This window comes from Magallana gigas, chromosome 6 (genome assembly GCF_963853765.1).
Source record: "Magallana gigas chromosome 6, xbMagGiga1.1, whole genome shotgun sequence".
In the NCBI taxonomy this organism is placed as follows: domain Eukaryota; kingdom Metazoa; phylum Mollusca; class Bivalvia; order Ostreida; family Ostreidae; genus Magallana; species Magallana gigas.
Window position 1 is genome coordinate 40,882,240 of NC_088858.1, and position 19,970 is coordinate 40,902,209.

General features: G+C 35.2%; 1 protein-coding gene across 3 annotated transcripts; it reads right to left on the reverse strand.

Annotated features, from left to right (window-relative positions):
• Nucleotides 1-262: 262 nt before the first annotated feature.
• On the reverse strand, nucleotides 263-19,083 carry LOC105342042 (ubiquitin-associated protein 2). Of its 3 annotated transcripts, none has more exons than XM_034468623.2 (26): nucleotides 18,926-19,083; nucleotides 17,973-18,129; nucleotides 17,288-17,371; nucleotides 16,855-16,965; nucleotides 16,476-16,759; nucleotides 16,109-16,234; nucleotides 15,856-15,950; nucleotides 15,633-15,682; nucleotides 15,395-15,492; nucleotides 13,566-13,671; nucleotides 13,004-13,369; nucleotides 10,927-11,084; nucleotides 10,522-10,708; nucleotides 9,441-9,534; nucleotides 8,250-9,292; nucleotides 7,913-8,030; nucleotides 7,603-7,700; nucleotides 7,434-7,508; nucleotides 7,251-7,341; nucleotides 6,879-7,075; nucleotides 6,519-6,606; nucleotides 6,277-6,360; nucleotides 5,896-5,954; nucleotides 2,472-2,534; nucleotides 1,885-2,055; nucleotides 263-1,544 (listed from the first exon to the last, which is right to left on the reverse strand). In XM_034468623.2, exons 2-26 carry the CDS (start codon nucleotides 18,087-18,089, stop codon nucleotides 1,437-1,439), a joined length of 4,071 nt encoding a protein of 1,356 aa, XP_034324514.2. In that variant the 5' UTR covers nucleotides 18,090-18,129; nucleotides 18,926-19,083; the 3' UTR covers nucleotides 263-1,436. The 3 variants fall into 3 exon arrangements, with proteins under 3 accessions (XP_034324514.2, XP_034324513.2, XP_034324515.2); XM_034468622.2 differs by having other exon boundaries at nucleotides 7,868-8,030; XM_034468624.2 differs by lacking the exon at nucleotides 2,472-2,534 and having other exon boundaries at nucleotides 7,868-8,030.
• Nucleotides 19,084-19,970: the final 887 nt, after the last annotated feature.

The following is a 19,970-nucleotide window of genomic DNA, read 5'->3' on the forward strand; positions in this document are numbered from 1 at the left end:
ACATATTTTGGAAACAAAATTTTACTACCGGTATTTGTCCTTTTCTTTTGCACAGAAATTGTTAAAAATAATTTATATAAACTGTTTTTGTGTACAATTGAAGTTGAGTCTATTGTTCTTGATCTTGGCTTCATTTCTAATTTTGTCCTCAATCTTACCTTCTCTACTTCTGATACCATAAATTAATGATTAAATGGTCAAGTAATTGCCTGTTTCCTTTCAAACCGATAATCACTACATCGATAAAAGCAAAAAGACATTGTCACATTATTTCATCAATTTATTATGAGCACAATAGAAATTTACGTTACGCAAGTCTCCATTAATAATAATTAAAAAAAAAAAAGCAAAATAAGGTACTATACTGAATGAAATATGTACAATAATGTTATTTACAAGGATTTACATGTGAGAAAATATTAAAAGTCTTTACACATGTCTAAGAACATGTATAATTATAGATACACTCTTGCACATAAAAAAGAAGCTGATACTTGTTATTAACACCAAACAAGTGGTGATGTTTGTTAATTTGTTAGCAAGATCTCTTGCACAGCGATCTGGTTTTTAGAAAACATTCAATACAACCAATTTTTCAAACAATTGATTCAAAATAAAAAAAAAGACAAAAAAAAAAAAGAAAAGAATTTTTCAGGACTTTGCCTGTCATCACATTAATGAGCTATGTACAATATAATGATACAACTAATAACATGTAAGCAATATTTGGGGGGTGAGGTGTTTTAAAATGACATGGAAACATACCCACATAAAACGTGGTTTTCTTTGATCTAGACAAAATGTGGCACGAAAAAAAAGGAAAGTTCTTTTTAAACTTGGAAATACTGAGGAAATGTAGCATGTGATGGCGTGCACCAATTGTACTTATTTGTGCTGTCAATTAAGGCACAATCTCCCAATTCATTCACTGAAAACGAGCATCAAGCCACAATAAATACCATGGATTTACATGAACGCTTTATAAAAATACATGTACCTCTACTGCCATTTTAATACAACTTGTCCATATAATAGTAAACTTGGTGAAGTTGGTGCTTTCCCCAAACTGCTGAAAAAACAGGCTAATACACAGCAATGCAACTACTGGATGTACAGCTTTGACCAATACAAAATGGATACAAGGTGAAAAAAAGAACTATGTACAATCTCTGTCTAGAAATCAATTCATACCAATTCAACCCAGATTACATATTTGATAAACTGTTCCCTTCACAAAAAATTCTGTATAATGCCTTTCACCTATGCCATTGTGAGCGACATTGATTTTAAACCCATTTTCTGTGATAGCATGATTTCACACCAGTGAACGAGACTACAAATCTTAAAAGAATGAGATTACATCAAAAACTCCAGAAGAAACACCATTTTACTATTTTTTTTTGTTAGTTTGATTCTGTGGGTCTGTGACCGAGTGTCTAGCTGCTGCCCCAGTAGCTCCCTACGTTGTAGGTCTTGGCAGCGTTTGCTTTAGACTGGGATGTGTTCTGAGCTTGGCTCCCTCGGCTGGTTCCTGGACTGGAGTCCTTCAAAATCAACATACAACCCCTTTATTTTCTACAACTTGCTAGAATATTCAATGAAGAAAAAATGTGGCAATTTAATTCTATGTAAGATAGTCTACAGAAGGAGTACAGAGACATATTTTTTTTTAAAATAACTACGCTATTCACTATTATCTGGCACCAGTATTTGAACTGGTCTGACCGTCACAGTACATGTATTACAGGGAATAGAGTAGTTATTATTTCTTATCTGTTACATTACAAAAGAAATCAACACCTCTGATCTTGATGAGAACTTCTCCCAAAAGAATTACATTTAATTCTAATGTCACTAAAGGGGAATTTTAATCTCTTATTTCACCTGATGAAGTGTGGGATGGTGAATCTGGGAGTGAGGCATCACAGGAATAAATGGACCTGGGGTGCCATATGGGTTTGTTGGGGCTCCCATGGGACCAGCTTGGGTTCCAGCTGCTAGAGGCAAACTGAAAGGAGGAGGGGTACCTGCAGCAAAGCCTTGCTTGTCAAATGCCTGAAAATAGTCAACAAAACCATTAGGATTTCAAACTGCTCATTGATGGTGTTAAATGATACACACATATGTATGCAAAATCAACTCTTAGTTAGTAATGTATGTTAGAATAGGGTTTTCTCTGTACCTGTCTCAAATATATGAAATAATTACAAAATATCAGTGGACAATACATGCAGATTGTCCTAGATTGGGTTCTCCCAGTTATTAAAGAAAATCAATGGGAATCTTCATTTGCTTGGTTTTCATAAATATCTAGTATGCAAAACCTTGTCATACTTCCAACATGTACACTGTACAACTTAAAAGTGACAAAATTAGTTTCCAACCAAAATCCCACACTTATTATATTTCCCAACGACCACCAATCAAAAATCTATTAGTGTCTGTACAGCATAAGGAAGGTATATATTTACATCATGCGTTCGTTGGTGTCTGGGAGGAAAGGATTTTGTAACTCGATCACCCAAATTAAGCATCTGAAAAGCAAAACACTGTCTTTCATGCCCATTGGTTACTGATCTTATCTATAATATCTTAAGTATGTACTGTAAAATGTCCCTATGCAATTTTTAAGGACAATAATTACTGGACATTTTTTTTTTGCCAGTTCTTTTATTCTAAAGTATATTTAGGTCAAAATTCTACTTACAATGGGCAAAACATCACAATAGAGAAATCTCTACTTTACCTAAAAAAATTTGTAATTAGGTGGAAAAAAAACACCAATAACCATTTTTTCTTAATGAAGAAAAATGCATTGGAAAATTAATATTCACTAAATAAAAAGGGGCATTTTCGAATGTTTAGATTATATCACCTTATACTTTTCCTCTCCTATTTATAACAAGAGGCCCAGGGGCCACATCGCTCACCTGAGCAACAATTGCCTTAATTCTGATTTTATCCACCTCTTTCATTTGGTAAATACCAAGCCCCTTTTGTTGTTGTACCTGTAAGATGATTTTTCTCTTTTCCTATACAGTGGGGCTTCAGATATCCGGACGCCAGATAACCGGACGCTTCAGTTTACGGACGATTTTATTTGGGAACAGATTTTTTTATACATTATTTTGTCTCATTTATCCGGAAATCCGCGTTCCGGATCCGGACGGTCTGTTTTTACCACAAAACACTTATTTACTACTAATCTTGCTTCATTTAACCGGACGGTAAAATTTGATGATACCCTACTCAGTACAAATAATTACCCCTGTCAATTAAGTTTCACACCTTTTTTACGTGCTAGACCCTAATGAGTAGCTTGTATAAACACACTGACTTCCCAAATCACTTTCAAAAATTGGAAAATTGCAAACAACAGTGTATCACACACATATCACACTTGGACACAAAGAATTTAGCTAGATTAAGTTATCATTATTGTCCGGTTAATATTTTATGACAAAATAATAAAATGAAGCAGAGTTCTTTATATCTAAAAACGTTCATATCAACAGACAACTCTAGCATGTGTTGCTATATGGTATGAAAGGCAAAAAAACCCAAACTAGTATCAACACTGGGAGCCATTGTATACAAATACATTATCATTCATGACAACAATAGATACATTTCAGATATCCGGACGCTTCACCTATCCGGACGATTGGACTTGGGAACGAAAGCGTCCGGATAACTGAGGCTCCACTGTATACCCCCCCCCCCCATTTTGTTGCCCCACTTTTCTCTAGGGTATCATGGTTTCATCAAACTTATATCTGCATAACCTGTGCTTTCACACTAAGTACTGAGTTTTGGACCGAAAAACTTTCCCAGAATACTTTAAAAGATTTTCTCTATATATGTAAAAATTCAAACCGCCATCACGGCCCCGCCCTACCACTAGGGACTGTGATTTTGAATTTACACTACCCGAGGATGCCTCTACACAAGTTAAAGCTTTTCTGGCCAAATGGTCTTTAAAAAGAAGATTTTCTCTATATATTCCTATGTAAAACTTGATCCCCCAATTGTGGCCCCACCCTACCCACAGGGATCATGATTTGAACAAACTTGAATCTACACTCCCTGAGGATGCTTCCATTCAAATTTGAGCTTTCTGGCCTAATAGTTTTTGATAAGGAGATTTTTAATATATATTCCTATGTAAAAATTGATCCCCCCATTGTGGCCCCGCCCTACCCCCAGGGACTATGATTTGAACAAACTTGAATCTACACTACCTGAGGATGCTTCCATTTTAATTTGATCTTTTCTGGCCTAATTGTTTTTAAGAAGAAGATTTTTTAAGATTTTCTCTATATATTCCTATGTAAAAATTCATGCCCCTATTGTGGCCCCACCCTACCCCCAAGGACCATGATTTTAACGAACTTGAATCTACACTATCTGAGGATGCTTCCACTCAAATTTGAGCTTTCCTGGCCTAATAGTTTTTGAGAAGAAGATTTTTAAAGATTTTCTCTATATATTCCTATGTATAAATTCATCCCCCAATTGTGGCCCCACCCTATCCCCAGGGACCATGATTTGAACGAACTTGAATCTACACTACCTGTGGATGCTCCATTTTAATTTGAGCTTTTGTGGCCCAATAGTTTTTGAGAAGAAGATTTTTAAAGATTTTCTCTATATATTCCTATGTAAAACTTGATCCCCTTCTTGTGGCCCCTCCCTACCCCCGGGGACTATGATTTGAACAAACTTGAATCTACACTACCTGAGGATGCCTCCACACAAGTTTCAGCTTTTCAGGCCAAATAATTTTTGAGAAGAAGATTTTTGAAAAATACAAACAAATTTTCAATAATTCTCAATTATCTCCCCTTTAAAGAGGACGTGGCCCTTCATTTGAAAAAACTTGAATCCCCTTCACCTAGTGGTGCTTTGTGCCAAATTTGGTTGAAATCTGCCCAGTGGTTCTTGAGAAGAAAATGTGAAAAGTTAACGATGACAACGACGACGACAACGACAACGACGGACAAATTGTGATCAGAAAAGCTCACTTGAGCCTTTGGCTCAGGTGAGCTAAAAATTACTGTGGTATTAATGGTATTCTAATATTATCTACAGCTGAAAGATATAAAGATTAATATATGTACCACTTTGAACATTTACTGTACTTCATATACAATCCAGACACAAGTTTTGCAGTTTAACAATCTTCATTAACACAGAATATTTGATAAAGAGGGTGTTTTTTTACTTGAATATACATACTGTGCTATATATTCTTTAGACAAGTATATTTTTTTGTACATGCATGTAAATAGTATAATAAATTCTTTGTGGTAAGCAATAATATCAAAATACTGTGTTAAATGTGGGTGAACCACAACCTCTCTATGACTACAAAAGAATGAGTTTGACATAACCAAGGAGGCAGCTGCTCAAATATCCAATAATACCTATATTGCGGGTTTATACTATAATCTATTCACAACATACTTCTAGTCTTTAAAAGTAATTATTTAATACTAATCATTATGATTAAAAGTTGCTTTTACAAACATTGTACCATTGACAAATAGTGTTTCAGTTTAAAATATTCAACTGCCTTCAAACCTACTTGTAATAGTGACTTTGTTGTACACATGTATTACATCAAACAAGCAATTGAATGTTGAACGTTGTAAAATTAAAAAAACAAATACAATGTAAATGTGAAATTTTATCTTCAATATGCTGCCCCTGTCTGTAATACAAACTCATCCTTATTTTCTGTACCAATAAAACATCTACAATATGTGCGTAACTAAAATGGTTAAATCTTCTATACCCCCAGATGGTTTTTTTTTGTGCATGCATACATATATACATCACTTACAATTCTCCAATATTCTACTTTCACTTTGTTGGCCTACTTTCAATATTTACCTGGGTGTGAGATTTGCCGTATCCTGTTCCTGGCAGATCTGCAGCTGTCACTGTGCCGCCTGTCAAACATAACAGAATTCTCTAAATAAAACATATCTATATCTTTACACTTTAATTTATGAGAATAAAAACTTGCAAACATTATCATACATTTATTATAAATAAACTGCATAATTTTTTATCAGCAGAGATCCAATATGAATCATGCTAAAGACAAAAGGAAAGATTTAATTCTATTTCAGATATCGATTAACTCAATATTCATATTCTTTGTAAGGAAGCAAAAACAACTATAAAATCACTACCACTAATAAACCGCAATTCTCCATATGACACTTTATAATGATGTTGTTGTGAACTCTAGATTTCTGTACATCCTACCTGATACAGAGGACACTTTATTCTGGGACTGATTCAAATAGCTGGATTTAGAGAAATCTGTGGCCTGAGTCAGGTCTTCATACCCTGCAAGTAGAATTTTAGTTACAAATGCTCATAAATTACAATACCAAAGCCCTTAGACCATCACTTAAAGTAGTACATCACCTCTTTGAAAGTGATTTCTCTGAAGTGAATTTTGAGAAAGCTGAATATGACCAAAGACTTGGAAGACTAAAATGTACCTTGTTTGCTTCCATAGTGTGATCCATACTTCTGATACTGGGCCGAGGCTGATGTACCAGCATGTGCAGTGTTGGTCGCTGGAGGAACCTGAAATATGATACATATTTACAATATAAAAGTATTTCCACAAAGAGACAACTATTGCACATTGGTTTATTGTGAAAAAACACCTTTTTTTTCTTATTTCATTTAAGACAGCATATTTCTCATGTCTAGAATATATTTAAAATGACAAAATCCATCTTTCTGATTCTGGAAGCATCAACAACAAGAATCTAATGAGAAGAAGAAAGAGAAAAAAATGTTTTATTTATAAGTGCACATATACAACCAGTGTAAAAGAACTGAGGATAACTTACAGGGAACATGGGTGTGCCAGGGAACTGGAACCCTGGGGCAGCGTTGGGCAGCACTGAGGGGTAGTAGTATCCGTAGGGCAGGTTGATGAAGTGCTGCTGCTGCTGCTGTTGTTGTTGCTGGTGCGTGGACTGAGACGAGTTCTGCGTCGTAGGAATCGGTGACTGGGCGTCCACTCGAGTCAGCTTGTTGTCAGTTCCTGTGAAAAGTTATGATTGATCCTATCAAAAAGCTGCAACTCACAACTCTGTTTTTATTGTTTACTAGAATTTTTTTTTTGATTTTGTTTTCTTTACACTGTAATCAAGATTACAGTTAACCAAAATATTTGTCAAATATTGAAACATCTCAATTTAGATATGCAAAAGTTTTACCTGAATATGGCACATTTCCAAGGGATTGCTGATCTCGACCTCCTAACGTTGTTGGAACTCCAAATCCAGACAAGTCGTAGTTGTATCCAGGCTAATAAAACCAATTCAAAGTTACACTACATGTTAAATCATTAATAAATGGAAGAGAGATTTCTGCAATAACAGAATACCAGCTTAACATACCAGTGGCAGTCTTTGTTGAAGTAATTGAAGATCTTCATATCCATACAGAGGTTGTTGAAGAGCCTGTAAATTGGGCTGTAATCAAAACATAAATACCCGTATGACAATCACATCATCAAGCCATTAGGATACTTAATCGCGTCAGAATATCACTTATTATTTCACTTACAAAATAAGGCAAAGTTCCCTGTCCAACGATGTACTGAGGATTTCCTAGAAGAACCCCAGGGGGTAAATTTGGGGGGGCTTTACTGGTTTGAGCTGAAGCTAAGAAAGAAAAATAAATTAAATTTCTGCTGAATCACTGAAATCTTTTGAAAGCTTAGCAACTTCAAAGCAGCACTTAAAACTTCAAGAAGATTTACAAGACAGCTATTAAAACAAAGCTTGGCCTGGTGCTAAACTGCTATGAAGGATTTAGAATCAAGTCTTACAACTACTATTACTGGTGTTGGAGTTAGTTTTGGATACACTGTTACCAGCAGCTGATGGCAAGGACGTAGAAGTTGTTGTAGAGGGGGTATTGGTTCCTGTGGACAGTGAGGATGTGCTTGTTGTTCCAGTCAGAGTACTTGTTGTTGTTGAGGAGGAATCATACTGCAAGGAAACACAGATCTATTGAGAAATGTTGCAACATATTTGCAAACTTTTAATGTGGACATAACCAGAATATTTTAACATTCAATTTTCTTCGACAACAATTTTACAATGCTTTTTGTCACATACCACTATATGTAAATCAATCAGAATGTGTTTAAATGCATATAAAGTACATTTGTAGTATATTCATCAGCTTCCCTTGACACCTGATCTTACCTGAGGTGACTGCCTGGTGTCCATCGATGAGTCTTTTACCGACATCTTGGACAGAGAATCTCCTAGTTTGTTGGGATTTAATGGTGAACTTTGTAGGTTGGATGGCAAGCTGTTTTGATGCTGTGAAGACCCATAGGTTTGAGAGGAGTATCCAGTCTGACTCTGAGACACCGTGGTGGACAGCCCAGACTGACTACTGTCTCTTTGGTATGAACTCGAGTTGGACTGACTCACATTTGCCGAATATGCACCGGGGGCTTGCGAGTCTCTGTGATAAGACTGACTGTTCTGTTGGTAAGATGATGGCGATGACTGATGGTACAGGGAATTCTGGGCGTTTTGAGAGGCGGAATTCTGGTTCGAGTATGTAGTCGGCACAGACGACTGATACAAAGAATTCTGCGAGGATTGCGAGTTGTAGCTACTTCCACTGCCGTATGAATTTTGATTGGGGAACGAAGACCCAGACTGTCCATAGTTCTGATGGTACTGATTTTGATACTGAGAAGAACTTGAGTTATAGCCCTGACCAGACTGATACTGATTCTGACTAGCTTGGTATTGGCTAGATCCAGATTGATACTGGCTCTGATAGTTCTGCTGAGTTGTATTAAAGGCAGTGCTGCCCATTCCACTACTGTTTGACAGACCAGTGGAATTGGAAAGTCCTGAACTTTGGAGATTTCCTGTATTTGATAATCCAGATGAATTACTCAGGCCTGGAGCACCTGTTAAAGAAGATGGATCTCTAGAATTTGACAACCCTGAGGAATTCACTAATCCCGATGCTGTGGACATTCCTGTGGAGTTTGTCAATCCACTTGAGTTTGAAAGACTTGACACTGACAATCCTGTGGCATCCATGGACGACAGGACCGAAGGATCTCGACTGAGACTGGACACATCTCCTCGGAGTCCTGACGAGTTGCTGAGTCCAGTGGAATTGCTGAGTACAGATTGAGACTGATATGACCCTTGGTAACCCCCAGGAGCACTCTGGGAAAAGCTCAGACTTGAATCAGCTTTGCTTGTCTGCATGGAACCTGTAAATGCATCAAAACTGAGAAGTCAGTATCTTCTAAGGAAACTTTTCTGGTCAAACACATGTAATATATGTTTGTACATGTATACTGTAATAAATCTGGGCAATTTCTACATATTGAGAAGTACATTGTAAAGCTATCAACTTACTCTGACTTGATCCTGATCTCTGTGATCCAATCATGGAGCTGGATTTTCTGTCAGTCTGAGATTGCGGGAATGGCATTGTCTCATGAGGACTCCTCTGTAGAGATTAAAACATTAAGGCGAGAGAAATTTAATTTTTAGTTTTACGGATTTTGTTGTAAAAAATTTGGGTCGGAGGAGGGAAAATAAAAAAAAAAAAAAAAAAAAGTGGGCAAACTTTTATTAATCAAAATTACATATTATTTGCTTGAACTTATAATATTAAGTTTAATTTGTCCACTATCCACTGTGTACTTTGTGTTTGTTTCAAGATCATTGGTATTAACCTTAAAACTTGTTCAGGATAACATTTTCTTTGCTTTTCATAAAAACTTTTAAGCCAAACCATGCATGGCTGACCTCCATCTTAAATACTCCATGTTATAGAGCCTTTGTCAAACGTTTTGCAGATTTCAAATCAAATAAAGTAATTTTAAAACCAAGATCGGTCAAACTTGAAAATTCCGGAAAAATTTCCGAAGATACGAATTTTTTTTCATTATTTTTTTTTTTACAAAATCGGAAAAATTGGGTCGGCGGATCCGTAAAACTAAAAATTTAATTTCTCTCGCCTAACGTATGGATGTAAAAATTGAACAATTGTCTAATAAAAAATGTCCATAATAAAAGATAATACAAGTTCTTCAGAGATAAAATATCAGTCACATTTTGAATAGAAAGCAAGATATTCCCCGAATGTGATGAAAATAGATATTAAATTTGTAATCGTTACATAGCATGGAAAAAGTAAAAGCAAACTGATACAAATACATTAAACGTCTTATAAATGATATATCACTAACAAGATATAAACCCTTATTTTTTTTCTTTTAAAATGAATGATTATTACTCCTTAATTATACATAATCATTTATTTAAAAAATTCTAATTTCTCATATGCCCAACAAAAATAATTGGCTTTTCTTCATCTTAGGTTTTCCACTAAGTACATATTTTTCCGATTTAGCAGTACTTGTAAAATGGGAACATACATAGCGTGTAGATGTACAGGCATAACACGCTTCATGAGTATTTCTAACTTTACCTTGTTTTGAGCAAGAGCTGAGGAGTCTTTCTTGGTAGGAGTTGTGTATGGTGAGTTATGGAACATGCTGCTTCGCGGAGATTCTTGACCGGCCATGGTGGAGCTACTGTTGGGAGGAGTAGTAATCCTTGAGGTCATCACAGATTCATTTTGTTGAGAAATATGATTGTTCATTGAAGTGTTTGTACTGAAAAAAGAAAACCACAATCATCACTCTTGATTCTAATTTGTTAAAAAATCAGGAGACAGCAGAACAGATTTTAGAAATCATTCCAATTTTCTATTCAGATAATTGATATACATTTATTACTTATGCAAGTCTTCTTCAGCATCTTCTTTAGACAAGACCATTCTTTAGCATTAAAACAATAGAAATAAATACACAAACATAATTTAATAATTAACCTGCTAGCAAGTGTACTCGGCATACTCTTTGATACAGAAGAGTCAGACCCAAAACTAAACAGTGAGGTTTCAGCTGAAGACTCCCAGTTCCCAAACTGTACATCAAGGCTTCCCATCTGTTTCTGGTGTCCTGGCATTTCCACAGCAGAAGCAGGAATCTGTGAAGTCAAAGAACAAGTCAATTGTAAATCATGTTAATGCTGTAAACATATTACATTTGGCTGTGTATTTTAATCAGCTTTTTGGGAGGAAAGCTGATTCTGCTAAATCAAGTTCACTGCTATAGTCTGTCCCAAGTTATTTATGCTGCACATTTGGACGGTTTTTAATAAAAATACACATACCTTTGAAAGAAGAACAATTGAAATCGATGAAAAGGAAAATTTCCAAGATAATTTTATTCAAACATTATCATTTTTCCTCTTAAAAATTCACAGGAATGAAAACAGATTTACCTACGGAGATTAATAACGGGGAATGTTGACATCATTCCTCTATTCGGAAGTCACTCGGAATACCTCGCACAATTTTTCAACGTTATCATTCGGGCTTAATAATGGTTGATGCAATGCAAAATCCCCATAGACTTTCTATTTTTAGCCGTGTATTGAAACCTGACAAGCTAGAGGGGGCGTTTCAAAGGGTAAATCTTGGGATTTTTTTCCTACTTTTGAATGAACATCGTCTTAACCAAGAGGTATTTATAAATATCAACTGATTTTTAAAAATATGCGGCAAAAATATCTTAGGACAGACTATATAAATATGCTTTTTATATACAGGAATAGTTATTGCCATAAAAAAGCTCAAATCCACGCTAACTTGATGAATAATAAATTTCTGCAAAAATATAGTACCGTAATGTCGCGTGTATAACAGCCAAAATTTGATCAAAAGTGGGGGGTGCGTGTTATACATAGGACAAAAATTGTACCCCATTTTTTCAAGCCGTGATTCTTGATACCACGGGAGTAGTGACTGTCGATATAGCGTGTTATGCAAATTGAATGAGTGTATACTAAATTTACTGCATCAGAAATATCTTATTCTTAATTTTTTTTCCCCTATGTATTGAAATATTTATCCTCTCTTAACACTATATCTTGCATCAAACAAGTTTAAATATCGCCAGTGTATTCGCCATTACGTAAGCAGCCACCTGTTGACTCGGCGCGTGGTCAATGTTTGTTCAACAATTTCCGGTGTCTGAAGCATGCACCTCTCTCGTGTCGGACTACACAGGGTGTTTTCAAGTGCATGTAGATAAGCAATTATTCTGATTTTATTAAACTTAATTACTTTGTGTCCCGTTATGCAGTTAAACGTTATTGCTTTACATAGACACTGCTAAAATTACATCGATCATTTGTACGACTTGATAATGACGATATAGACATACGTACGTTTCTTCACAATGTTTATTTAAACAACAATCATAGGGTCTGATTATAATTAATCAATTAAATCATTTCTGGTTTATGTCTGCAAACATTATTACTTTTAAGCACTAAGCTCGGTTGCCGTTCTTCTCTACGTATGATGATCTTCTACTTCTCCGATGTTGTAAGAAACTCTTTACGAAGTGTCAAATGATATTTGATACCGCCCATGTAAATCATGCCGTCCTTTTAATTAAAATTGTAAGAACTTTGACTCTATAATACCGCTTAGGCCATGTTCCGATCACGAAATTACAGTAATTATGCTTGGGTTAAAAAATTATCATTAAACATCGATAGTTATTTGGGAAAATGGCGGCCGTCGATTTTCATCGTCTGTGCTATGTTCCGATCTCAAAATTAAAGAAATTGCGCATGGATTATAAAATTAACATGAAACATCGATAGTTTGGGGGAAAATGGCGGCCGTTGATTTTGCCAATTTTTTGGGTGCGTGTTATACATAGGATCTGCTGTTTTTTCGCCATTTTTTGGTCAACTTTGGGGGTGCGTATTATACACGAGTGCGTATTATACACGAGACATTACGGTACTCTAAATTCAATATGTTTACAGTAACCACAGATGAGAAGTATGTACATGTTTCCTGAATTACTCTCTGGCTACGGCTATCTTACCTTTGAGGGAGGAGGTAACTTTGACCTCTGTGGCTTTGGCCTCTGTTGCAGAACAGACTGTAGATTTCCTGCTGAAGAGCCGTCTGAACTGGAGTTTTGCGACACAACAGGCAATAAGTTACTGCCACTGATTTGGTCCAGATTGGCATTCGCTGCAATGTTCTGACCCTGCTGGGTAAATGTCGACACCAAGGCATCTACTGCAGCTGTGGATGTGATGTCACTGGACAGGGAGCAGGGGAGCTGAGAGGACAAAGCTGACGACTGCAGGTGATTGGTCAAAGCAGTGCTTGTCAGTGGGCTGCTACTGAAGGTAGATCGACTGGTCTCCTGACTAGAATACTGTGCTCGGTTCCCAGAACCAATCTGTTCAACAGGGAATAAATAATTAATGCTTAATCTTTCCAAGTCTTTCTAAGAAAATGATATAGAATTTCTCTCTAACTAGTCTCATCTTATTCTTTCCATTTTCTTAACAGATAAATATATTTCATGTGAGAGACGATTTTAAAAACAGCTTCAATGTGATCACAACATCCTTTTTTAAACTACATGTACTTACGCCAATAGAGTTTTTAATGGACTCTGTAGCTTGCTGGTTAAACTGAGAGATGAAGGCTGATTCTGTGTCACTGCTGGGCTTTTGTAGTAAAGTCCCAAGATCTAACCTGAAAACAAAATAAATAATTTAGAAATGAATTCAATTTGTCTATTATACAGTTAACATGTACATCTATATATTAATGATGTATACTGTGGGTCATTACAGAAATATTCAATTTCTATTGTCAATACTCCCCTCTTCTTTCTAATTTCAACACCATGCCCAGTTAGTATAGATTACATGTAACTACCGTATTTTTCGGGGCATAGGCCGGTATTTTTTTTCTCCAATGCGCGAGCATCGGCTTATCCCCCGGGATCGGCTAATCGTAGGCTCAATTTGAAAGTTGAAAAAATTAAAAAGTCAAATTTAAAATCCACTGTTTAGCAGTTTATCATCAGGGTTGTTTTTTTTTTTTCGTCCGTTTGAACTATTGTTCGATAGTTGCAGATACATAGTTATAACAGAGCCCGTTAGTATATACATCTCTGATAGTTGTCCCGTTGATAATTTTTGTAATGACATTGCGAGTTATAAAATGTACAGTACTGTACAAGGTATTTCTTTACAGCCCCAATCAAAAGAATTTTTTCCCCCACGTTCACGTATGAACCCTGGAAACTATTAATGCATAGTAAAAAAAAACGAAACCGGGTAGAATGAAATATGACGGAACTTTTGTGAATTTCTTCAGGTCACTGGTCTTGGGTGAAGAATAAATCAATGCTTTGTGTTTTTACAGTTAATTTTCTGTTGGATGAAATAACGGTATTCTGGTGTCGTGTGTATATACAAAGATGTGAAACCCGTGACTAAAACACAGCCTGGGGGCACGTAGTGTACACACTTACACCTCACCGCATTAATTGTGTTTTTAACATTACAACTTCTTTGCATAACGGCAAGTCACTATTTAATTTATCAATGGAAAAGAACACAAATTAAATATTTTATGTGTAGTATTTCGTTTTCTCATTCATGCGATTACGGGGGATAACTCTATTTGAATATGAAACCACATGTTGAGCTAATGGACGCCATACCCCGATCTACAAGTAGCTTTCAAAGTGTATTACTTGATTAAATGAAATTGAGCAGTAAGGTTTTAATAAAATATAAAAGGTTTGGTAAAATATTATACTTAGTTCTATCAGACAGTACCACGGAGGTTTGTGTTGCAATTAAATTTACATTATGTAAAATTACGATATATACCGACGAATACGGAAGAGACCAAACAGCCACAAAACACAATTATGTTTTTTTTAAATGTTTAAAATATATATGTTAAGCAAATTTAATAACTTTAATTACTCTTTCGACTTTCTACATCGATATTCTGAAAGTATATACTTAATACGACAACTTAAATTCCTTCATCATGCAGCGGTCATACTTTCACCATAGTAATCATCGATTGAAAATCGGCCTATCCCCCAATTCGGCTAGTCTATGGATTTTTCCTGAATTTTGTCTGAAAATGAGCAATTCGGCCTATGCCCCACATCGGCATATGCCCCGAAAAATACGGTACACACATTTCAGATAAATCAAAGTATTCCTTAACTTGCACTTCATTATGTTCATAATAACATGATGTAATAGTAAATCATTATGCCCCTGAGCATAGCCACATGGCATAGAAAATATCCAAACTATAATGATCAATATGACCTTGCAATTTAAGATCATCAATTGTGAAGTCTCTATCTTATTTTGGTCCAAAAAAAAACAACCAAAAACTAAAGTTCATCTACCAACTTTTACTGCTAAAACTAAATCTTTACCTCTGACCAATTCCATTCGAGGAATCATTCAGGCTGTTGGAATTTTCAGCTTTCTGGGTGTTTTTGGTTGAAGATGTGAACACTTTGGATTCTGTGAGCTGGAATTAGATATCATATGTTCATTTATTTATATACCGATAATTTCATAAAAAATGACACTTGGATGAAAAAAAGGTTGTTCATTATCAAAACCAATTCTGAACTTTGAATATTCAAATTTTTTATTAATTTCACTTACACTTCCAGTCCACTGATCTTCACTCCAGTCTTCCATGTCTCCCCAGCTTCCTAAAATAAATGAAGGTTACTTAATAAGAGAGCATTCATGTAATGTGTCATATTGTTAAATCAGATTTATCCCTATACCAAATCACCTAAAATTAACTGATTCCAAACATTTTAAAAGAGGGGTTTTCATTTAGTACAATTTATATCAACTTTTCAACCCTACAGTCACTTACCAGCCATGTTTCCTTTTTCTGCATTTTCAGCTGTTTCATTGGTCCATGTGTCAATTTGAGGACCACCGTCAAACCGCTGTGGTCTGTTATAACTTCTGAACAGAAAATTAAACCATATTTATTATCTATTAAACTGCCCAGTATATCCACAGAGCATATAAAATAGATCTGGAAGTTAACAGAATATAAATAGACATTATAACTTCTGATTTTTCTTTTGTTCGGACCCCAAGAAAAGAAGCTGTGTGTTTACCTTCCTCGTCCACTGCTTCCTCCTCCAGCACCACGACCTCTCCCTCGGCCACGCCCCCTGCCTCGCCCCCGACTTCCATCTCCATCACGCTCTTTGTTGTTGCCAAATGTTCCAAAGTTACTGTCACTGAAATCAAGAACACATGACATGAAACTCTACACAATTTAAATTTCAACACTCGTTTGAAGTTTGAAGGGTACATGATGCTTGGTCTATACCAATGATGAATATGTCACCTTATCCAAGCTTAATAAATACATTCTATTAGCTCACTTGACTATAAATCTTCATAAACAGATACTTCCAATTTATGCTTAAATGAATGCAAAATGCAGACAGCAAGCACAATGTATAAAGAATTGCATACTTTTCTGTATCGCCATTCATCTTTTCACTGCGAAAGTATTCTGGCTTATCTCTGCCTCCCCTTCCCTTATTGGCCAGACGTGGAGGGCGTGTATCCGGTCTTTTGTTTCGTCGGTTGCTGCTCTCTGGTCGTTCTCGCCTATCAGGCTTTTCTGTGTCTATGGTCTGTTCTGGTTTGGGAGATTCCTCCTCTATGTGATTATTGGAATCTGATTTGGAATTAGTGGAATTGGAGGGTGTTTGTCTTTTCTTCTTCTTTGTGGTCTCCCTCCATTCACCCATTCCCTGAAATGGTTAGATGCAAAATTGATATGTCTATTTGCATATTTATATCTTTTCTATTTCTAATATGCCACATTTCATAATTAAATCAGACAAACCTCTTCAAAGTCATTTTCTAGAAGCATATTAACAGCTCTATCTGTGTCATTTTTGCAGTCTTGTAAAGCAATTTCGCATACATTTTTGTCACGTCCAGTTATTTCCATAACCTGAAAATATCAAACACATATTCAAGAATGATAAAAAAAATTATAAACTTTATTAAATCCCATTAAGTGCCAAAACAAGGAATAGCAGATCAAAGCATGAGATATAATTAGTTTAGAACACATATCTGACCAACAATAGTTACCGGAAAGGTCATGAAAATGTTCAATAATGAGTCACAATTACTGTAGGAAAAGGTTTTCTAAATGATTACATTACAATAAACTTATCTTTAATATTTCAATTTATAGCATTTCTTTCAGAGTTGATACAGAGCAGAAAAGGAACAACTTTAAAAATCTGAAGAAATAAAATCATCTTTACCTGGACGACTTTCTTTTCAAATTCAGCATCCTCTTTCGAGTTAACAGATGTAAGCTGTGCTAGGCGAAGTTGTTCTGGAGTGGCCTGTTGTAATATACACACAAAGATTTGTAGAATCTCATTATATCCAGAACCTTTACAGACTAGCATGTTTATGTATATAATTCCAGGGTTCTTATTAAGTGTAGGCGACTGGCAATTTCGCCACCTATTTTCACATTGGTGCCAATTACTTTACTTTCAAAGCCCCCAATTACCAAGAGGGGGGACATCTCCTCTCAGGCTTACCCTTCCCTTGGGCCTGCAGCTCTCATCAGTGCCCCTTACTATTTCTTTTCCTCCACTTATTGTAAAAATTAAGGAGAACCCTGTAACTCATATATTTTCTAAAGACCAAATGTCAGTAGGAACTACATGTACAAATTGGTCTTTGAATATAAAAGTGAATATTATGCTAAGAGCATGTCTGTACTTAACAGATTGGCATATCTAAATCATAAACTCCAACAGAAAAAAATTATAAGGTGAATCAAACAGAGCAATTTCAGAAGTTGCACTTAAAAAACTGTGACCTAATGTACTGTGGCATAGCCAATCTAAATTATTATGTTATTATGGACATTTACACATTAAAAGACTTTGAATGTATATATAGTACTTTTAGGCCTTACTGTTGTGTACATACCTTGGCCTTTTCAGGTGGTCCCTCTGATCTGGACTGTGTTGTGTCTTTGGCAGGTTTGACATTTTTGTCTTTAATTTGCCGGTTGCTGGCACGACTCGTGCTCAGTATGGTAGTCATACTATACAGTATTTACACTCTCTATATACAATAGATATATCTGGAAAAGAGAGAAAGTAAATATAACTGCAAATTTTCTTTACACAGCACACTTGTGCATATAGAACTGAGATTGTGTATATTGCACATCACTAAGTGCAACTAGCGTTAAATTACAGATTATCATGTTTACGATACTCCATAGCTCATTCATTCTACTGACATCTATTACAAAATGTTAATGTAAACAACATTCAACTGAAAACACTGAGAATGTGAAAACAATTATCTGGGTAAAATGAGAACTAACAAAATTGCATCCTGTTACTAAGATAAAGGGATAATTTAGTTACTTTAGTGTGAATTGTCTTAATTGATAAACTTTAAACTATGGTAGGTTTAATTATAGTTAACAGAGATCCCTGTTCGATTTTTTTCCCCAGGTTAAATGGTTTCAACTAGCTGAAGCTAACACAATGATGAAAATGTCAAACCAAGCAAAAGAACGGGAAGTTAATTCTGCAATGGCAACGCATCTAAATGCTAATGTTTTTGCTCTCCAAGGATAAAACCCCGTTCAGGTTATGTAGAAAGGCATATACAAGAAAATCAAGAATAGCACGTTCTGACATATCCCGCATCTTATGAATAACAAAACAAGGAGTACGAACATGTGACGCCATGCTCGATATTCATTTACGCTTCAACTTTCGTTTCTAGTCAAAACTGAGATAAATATTCAAAAGATCCAATAAAATTCACTCTCTAGTATGTCATTTCCATAAGTAAAAAGTTAGTACCCTAAGATAAAGCGTAATTAGAGAAATATTTCTTTATGAAATTCCGTCATTCATTACCTGGGTCTTTTCGCTCACAATGGCATCGGGTCACGTGATGATACCTAGAATTCGCGCCGCCATATATAAAATTTTCGGAGTATGACGTCACATTGGATTTCCCTCCTGCTTTATTAAAAAGAGCCCAAATCGTTAATTTTGAAGCGATATTCCAATTATTTTAAAGCAGATGAAGGTTATTCTTCTATATTTAATCAATTTTTCCTGGTGTAATCAGTGATTTGTAAGCTTCCGGTTTTGTAAATTTCCGGAATATTCCGAATGTTAATTTTTCAATGGGGAAGTAACTAATATCAAACAAGTGCATACTTGTTGGGAAATATTGGAACAAAGAAACCATTAAGCATAATTTATTTCACCATATAAAAATAATTTCTCATAACCATAAGTTTCTTTAACAACAAAAATAAAATATTTTATGGGGGAGCAGTGCACTTTGAGATAATGTTATATATTTTTTTAATTGTTATTAAATTAATTAACACTTTTATGATTCTATATTTTTTTTTTTGAAGTCGTGTGTTGGTAATTCATTTACATTCTTGTGATACGCGATTAAAGATTAAGTAAATGTGTCATTTAAAAAACAAATGTTACAGTAATTTTTCACAATATATCGATTTTACAAAACTGGTTTCATGTTTAAAAGTTAAATATTAAGAATTATAAAAACATTTGCTAATGTATAATTGTGACCAAAAGTTGTGAGATTGTATAAATTATCCTCCATGTTTGTTCTTCTAGATTGTTTGTTTATATTTTATTTTACACGTGTATATGCTTCTTTTGAACCTGACTGGTTTTGTTTTTTTTGGTTTTGAGAGAATAAATTTAATTATTCAATAAACGAATTTAATTAATTAATTAAGCTAGGTTGAAGTGAAGTGCAGGATAGATTCTCTATGTTAGTATATTAATGCATCCCTCTATTTGTTAATTTGGCACGAATTAGTCCTATGAAAGTTTTCAAAAAAGTAAATTCAATTTCTAAACGAATCTGTTCTGCATGATTAATTTTACATTGTACTTTAAAAAAAAGCTACAT

Coding starts and splice junctions, on each gene's coding strand:
- LOC105342042 (XM_034468622.2), bottom strand. CDS start 18,089: ATGACTACCATACTGAGCACGAGTCGTGCCAGCAACCGGCAAATTAAA. Junction 8,031..8,249: donor ACACCAGGCAGTCACCTCAG/GTAAGATCAGGT, acceptor GTTTCCTTGCAG/TATGATTCCTCCTCAACAAC. Junction 6,361..6,518: donor ACACTATGGAAGCAAACAAG/GTACATTTTAGT, acceptor TTCTACTTGCAG/GGTATGAAGACCTGACTCAG.